General features: G+C 30.6%; 1 protein-coding gene across 1 annotated transcript; it reads left to right on the top strand.

Moving 5' to 3' along the window:
- The first annotated feature begins 5,606 nt into the window (after nt 1-5,606).
- On the top strand, nt 5,607-6,749 carry LOC129294966 (putative F-box protein At1g32420). The gene has a single exon (XM_054933444.1). The coding sequence runs from the start codon at nt 5,607-5,609 to the stop codon at nt 6,747-6,749; it is 1,143 nt and encodes a 380-aa protein (XP_054789419.1).
- The last annotated feature ends 611 nt before the right edge of the window (nt 6,750-7,360 follow it).

Raw genomic sequence — 7,360 nt, 5'->3', positions numbered from 1 at the left:
ATAATTAAGTAAGTTGATGTGGTGTGTAGTTAGAGGAGAATAATACAAGTTTTTAGTTGGAATTTCAAGTGTAATTCAGGTCCAAAGTAAAATTAGATCATTTGTGGACAAAAGTGGAGGAAATCAAGCTAAAAAACTTCTGTGCCACATGCTGCGGTGTGCAAGGTCATCAGGTGAGAGCTGCATTCTCTATATCACATGCTGCGGCACATAGGGATAGGCGCAGCGGTGTACGGTGCAAATTTTATAGAATTTAGTCGTGATCTAATGTGAAAAACAAAAAGGAAAGGAAAGGAAAAGAAAATGGAGAAACTCACATTTTCCTTGGTAGGGCACAATCTAAGGGAGGATTTGAAAAAGTTTGAAGTTCCAAATCATCTAAGGTAAGATTTCGAAACTTTTTTTCTCCTTTCCTCTTTCATTTTCTCAAGGATTTGAGTTAGGGTTTAAATGAGGATGATGATTTCAGTCTATATGGAGTATGGGTCTGAACTCATTGATTCGAATGGAGTTAATGGGATGTTTAGAATATTTAAACATAATATTAATGATTGTGGTGATTGTTGGATGATGAGCTCTATTAATATCCAAAAATGGACATTAAATTTGTTATTATTGTGATTGTTGAGATATTAATGTAATGTGGGTTTTCGGTGAAATTATATGATGTTATAGATAGATAATAAACTTAATAGATAAACCCAAATGTAAGCAATATGAGCATTAGGTAATCTAAAAAGGGAATATTAGAGTTAAAATGTGTAAGATTGACAATATTAATGAAAGTTGACTTCATAAATTGTAGATTGGACTCTTGGACACCTATCTTGACTTGAAAATTTAAGTTTGAAAGCTATAACATTAAAGGGTAAACCTTTGACCTCTTAAAGGTTTGAGGTAACCGGGAGAACCCTACTTTGGATAGTTATATATTAATTAATTGTAAATTAATTTTTAATTGTGAGTGTTGCATGCATGGATTAATTTTTAATGTGAAAGCATGTATTAGCTTTGATAAGTGTATAAAAAATTTGAATGTGCATAATGTTATTTTTGCTCAAAATACAAAATGTGAAAACAAGCTGGTTTTGAACTATGAGCATGCATGTCTTGGGGAAGACTAACATAGTATTGTGTTGAGGTAAATGTGTGTTAATGAAGGAATGGATTAGTGTGATAAATGAGGAGAATGTGATGAAATGTTACTAGATGCTCACTTGGGTAGCGCATAATTGTGAACCCAACATGTGAATGTGTAAACAATAAATGAAAATGTGAAATTGAGTGAGTATCGTTTATGGTATGATTAGTAGGTGGGAATTCGCCTAATGATTGGGAGTAGAGAAAAAATTCATATGGTATTTAGGCCGCTCTTCAGCGTATAAGGGTGTCCTACAATTTATTGAAGGATTGTTCTCATAATTTGTCGAGAGATTATAACCTAGCTTTCTCTATCAATTTAATGAGGAGAATAGCTCAGGGTATGAGACACCCCAAAAATTTGAGAATGAGGAAAGTTGTGGTCCCAGAGTGAGTCATGTGATCTTTAATCGGGTCACACCTTATGATTGGGGTAGTCCAGTCATACGACAGAACCCTATTTAATGTTACCCACGATTTTAGTATGAGGAAATAAGAGGGTTATAAGGTTGGTTGATCATTGCCTACACCAATATATGACGTATCACACGTGATACGTTGTGGCAAGTCGTGTGAATAAGGGGTCATGTCACATATTTGAGAATATGATGACAATATACCTAGTATATGTGAGATAAAGAAGCTATTAAATGAAAAATGATGAGTTACATTATGTGCAAATATGTTTTAAGTGCTTAGTTTCATATATATGTACTTATTTTAAAATTAACATATAACTGCATAGGGTAGGTTTTACCTTGATTATTAAGTGATTAGACTCACCCCTTTCATTTAACACTTTTGAGGCTCTAACTCTAGTGCTGAGAGGGAGAAGACTCAGGAGGTTAAAAATTAGCATATTCCTACTATATGCTTCTAATTTAGATTTATTTTATATATAGTATATGATTACCAATTCTAAGTTGCATGCCACTACATTTGCATTATTTTGTTATTGCAAATGTCTGATTTGTATTTTGAGCCCTAAGTATTTGTGTATGTTGTGATATATATGTTTATAGGATCAAAATACTAGTACAAGTGTAAAAATAAAGATTTAAACATGTTTTGATTAATTTGGGTGCTATACAATAAAAAATTGCCTCTCCTTTTATTTTCGATAAAAAAAGGTTGAGGAGTAAAATTTTGTTCTATTATTGTTTAAGTTTGTGAGACGTGTTATACTGATAGTCCTAGGTTCAATGGACATGGTCCATGTGTTAAGAAAGACTTTTGACACTTATTAAGGGTTTCGGATACCTTTTTTGTGTGAAAGTTGTGAAAAGTAAATAAAACGTGTTTCGGTATCTAACTTCTTGGTGTGATTTATTTTGAAAGTAAAACTCATGCCATTAGCTAGTTTATGAAGAGTTTTTCATAAACACCTAGACCATGTCATTCGAATGTTGGATAGAGAATCGAGATGCATCGAAAGTTTCCCGATTCTACTATCAAATAATAACAAAATCTGCTGATTTTTCATGCAACACGCCATGACGCATGGTGCTTGAGTCATGGCATGTGACATAGAGAGAAACACACCATGATGCAGTGTGCACGAGCCGCAACGCACTGCGCTGTATCACAACACATGTTTTGTTTTTTAATCATTTTGAATTATTTTACTTTTATGAGGTATCCCATGCTTTCAAAACTTTTTTTTTTACTCTGGTATAAAGAATTTTGATTGATTTAAACTCATTGTTATTGAAAAAACTTGGGATTCCTTGATTTTGAATTAAAAATTTAGTAATTGCTCTTTGAGTTAATCTTTTAATTACTATGAGCTTTATCAGCTAATTGGATTGAGAAGAGTGAGGTTTTACAGCTAACCAGAACTCGCTTTAAAATTTTAATGTTAAGCCCCAAAAAAATTAATTTTTTAATGTTCTCGATTGGGTTCAAGTTTAGCCTGAATACCCAAATAAAAAATAATTTTTTAAAAAAATATATAAAATATTATAAGTATTAATTAATTTTTTAAGTTTTATAACATTTTATACTAAAATAAGACATATTTGAATGCACATTACTATAGATATTTTTTGAAAAAAATTAAAAATATTTATATTTTCATATTTTTATTATTTGTAATTAATAAAGTATCTCGAAATAATATTTAAAATATATTTTAATATTGATTTGTATATTCTAAGATCCAATTTTTTTTAAAAAGTTGAGTCTTATACTTTTTAAAAAAAGTTGAGTTCTATACATCATGTTCATATCCAAAAAAATATATTTTATATTTTTTTATAAAATAAGATAATTAATTTTAAGGTAAAAATAATTTTAAAAAAATTCAGGCATGTACAAATTTCTAACTCTACTACTAAATAAATATAATAAATAAAATTTTTTAGATAATTATTTGATTATCATTTATATCAGATTTAGTTAAAAATTAAAAATAAACTAAAGTAAAAAGTAAAAACCATTTATATGTAAGGGATAAACAATATAAAAGGTTAAAAAAATAATTAAAAAAATATTTTACTCATAATTAAATGATTTTTTTATATAAATGGCTATTTTTTTATATTCTTAACAACAAGAAGTATAATTTATTCAAAAGTTATTAAAAAATTTGAACTAATTAAAAAATAATTTTAAATTAATAATTTAATCATGATTAAATTGAGATTAACTTGATCATAATTAAAAAATATAATTTAATTAAAATATCTAAAATATTTATATATGACTAGAATAAAGCAATATTTAAACAATTAAGACATTAATTTACAAGTAAAAAAATATTCATGAATAAATTATATATAGTATAACAAAATAATAGTAGATCTACTTAAGTATAAAATTGATAAGTTTTTATTTTTTATTTTATTCTTTTAAAGTTAAAATAATATTTTATGCTTAACGAAATTATTTAAAAATCAAAATTGATTCAAAAAATAAAAAAAATATTTTTTAAAAGTTTTGGATATTCAAGCCAGCTTGAATAAGCCCGAAGTCTAAAGGTATTAGGACCGGTTTGGCTATATGAGCTTTTTAGAAGAGGTAGGATGTTTTAAGCTCAATCTAAATTAAACTTGATTTAAATAAATTCGACCTGTCTGAATTACTATCTCTAATTTGTACTGTGATCTTCTAACTTCAATAAATGATATGAAATGGTAATCATGGTTCATGGACGGTTATTTATTATGGTATAATGGATTTTAGAAGCATTCTCTTGATTCCTGCCCTGAGCAATAATATCTGCAACAAGACAATGACTGTTCTTGATACTTATTTCCAAAGACATTGATTATGCTTTTAATTTCAATTTAAGTAGGTTCCTGTCAGGTTTAACCTTTTATTATAGTCTCACGAGCTTAACCATAGGAAATGCCTTGAGCTTCCAAATATGCTTCCATTTAGCCATGAGGATCTCTGCAACTGCATGTACCTGCTTTAACTTCGAGTATTTGGCCACAATTCTTCTAAATAGAGTTGCTGAGTTAGAGGAAGTGTAAAATGAGGTAGCTCAATTTGGATCAAGTGAGAGAAGAGTAAATTTTTCAAAAAGTTGGTAAACTGTCACCAGGAAAAAAAAAATGAAAGTTAATATATTCTTTTTTAAATAATTATCCCCATCATATTTGTAAATAACAAATTGCATATTTTATAGACTTTAATGATGCCATACATTCATAATATGATGCATACTGACATAGCTTACAAAATGAGACAAATTTGACCTCCTATTTCTAATGTTAGAAAGTGTTCGAAAGTTTATGCACACACGTACACACAAATGATAACATAAATTTTTGTCAAGGCATGAGAATAAAGAGTATTTTGCGTCATTTGTTATTTAACTTCGTTTAAATTTAAATTTAAATTATAAAAAAGAAGTGTGAATCAGTAAGAGTTAATAAATGACATTTAACATTAAGTTCTTGTTAATTACTTTAAATTCATGATTTAAAATTAGCTAACAAATTAAATTTTCAATAATTTTTTTTATAGCAACGTGATGTATTTAAATATTTAATCAAATACAGAACATATAGTATGCATTTTTTAATATTTTTTTATATATTTAACTACATATATATTTACTGAAAAAAATATTTTGATTATAATTTATAAAGATTAAAAAAATTAGTTAAGTGAAAAATTCCTTAAACATCACATTTAATTATTTGTGCTGGAAATTATTTTATATATATATATATATATATAAAGGAAAAAATTATTAATCTCGCTCAGTCCTTTTAGGACACGACCACTGCTTACCGATAAATTTACGGTTTCAAAGGTTTGACACGACAGTCTTCTGCAAGTTTCCTGTTAGCCCGGGTTGCTCTATTTGATATGGTTGGGCGAGTTGCGAGGGATTTCCTCAGTGAGACTTCTACTCAGTTTAGTCGACAACTATACAGAAGGTATGTTATTTTGATTCTCAACCTCTGATTTCTTCTCCTTTCCTCCTGAAGATCTGTTTTTCCGAGTGGAGCACCATGAAGCACATGTTAGTGGATGGCGACACGCCATTTCTTCCCCAAGAAATCGTTACAAACGTTCTCAAACGACTTCCTGTAAAATCCCTAATCCGATTTCAATGTGTCTGCAAAGATTGGAAAAATCTCATCAAGACCCCATCTTTCATCGCTGACCACCTCGACCACTCCACTCATCAAAACCCTTCTCTTCTTATCCAGCGAATGCAGATGAATTCTTTGTATTTATGTTTGCTCGATTGCAAGATGCAATTCCGTGAAGTTGAAAAGGCCCCTTTGATCAATTCCTTGGGGTGCGTTCGGATCATTGGTTCCAGCAATGGCTTGCTCTGTCTCGCTGATTATATGAGATATCCACCTTCCCCTTTATTATGGAATCCAGCGATTAGAGAGGTGAGACAGCTGCCCATAACTATTGATTATTTTGAGGGTAAGTGCGTTTTAGGATTTGGGTTCAGTCCAATTATTAATGATTACAAGATAGTGAGAATTTATGAGATTACTTTAGTTTGTCAAGTGGAAGTGTATTCATTAAGCACAGGATCATGGAAGGGTATAGAATTGGAGAACCTAAAGGGTGTAACACTTTTTACGAATGCTGTCACTGCTAATGGAGTTATGTTTTGGTATGGGTTAAAGCTGAGTAGTATACAAAACACTTATGTGATAGTTTCATTTGACATAGCATCGGAAGTGTTTACAGTGATACCATGGCCTGCCTTATTAAGTTATTCAGGTAAGCTTGCTGTTTATGAGAACAAACTTGCTATACTTTCTCATTCTAGGGTTGGAAATTCTCAATATTCTTTGCTTGATTTGGGTGTAATGGAGGATGGGGGTATAGGCTCATCTGGGGAGAGATGGAGTTCGAGTAAGAAATATATTCGCAGCTCCTATTCATTCAAGTTACTTCCTGGGACCCTTTGGTGGGATCAAATTGTGTGCATAGTTTTTGGACTGCCTGGAGTTAGTAGTGAAATTGAAATGGCAAATGATGGAGCAAAAGTTGGCTTATATCTTTTCAATGTCACTACTAATGAAGTTAAAAGGCTTCCCATCCCCAGACCTGGCCTTCATGTAGATGTTTTCAATTACGTGGAAAGCCTTATGCCAGTGGGCAACATCCATATTCAAGAGTCTTAATTTTTACATTGCAAATCTGCCATCCATGTTTGCTGTAGATCATTATGTATCTGTAAGATTTGATGCTCTTCAGGGATGTAATATTGAATTATCAATTATGGATGCTGATATTTCTTGCTTTATGCGAGCTATCTGTTATATTTGTTCTGTTTTGTTTGCCCCCTTCTTTGAAGTATACATGTTATTGTTTGATTTCTGGTGTATGGCATTTGAGACAGATTTTTAATTATTGTACTAACATTGCTTATCAATATGCCATTTCACCTGTACCTCTACCACTCTGCTCACCAAGGGGAAATAAAAAGTGATCAATAAGTCATGATCAATTCATTAAGCAATACATAATGAAAAATTGTTCTGTTGTAAATCCAACAAGTTATGGGATCTTTAAATACTATATATTTTCAGTTTATAATGAAAAGGCTCCTTCAGAACATGCTGTCACAGCATAAGAATTCAATGACCAGCACCATTGACAACAAGGTTCAGTATTCTTATAACGAGGCTACACTTAAGTGAGGATTTCCTCAAGGGTATCTGAAATGTAGGCAGGCACTCATGCATACTTGTCCTAGAAACTCTTCTTAAGCAATATAGATGCTTCATTGAGT

This window comes from Prosopis cineraria, unplaced genomic scaffold (genome assembly GCF_029017545.1).
Source record: "Prosopis cineraria cultivar Desert tree isolate PC_DT_omini unplaced genomic scaffold, ASM2901754v1 PC29, whole genome shotgun sequence".
In the NCBI taxonomy this organism is placed as follows: domain Eukaryota; kingdom Viridiplantae; phylum Streptophyta; class Magnoliopsida; order Fabales; family Fabaceae; genus Prosopis; species Prosopis cineraria.
This window is presented reverse-complemented; position numbering and strand designations above follow the sequence as displayed.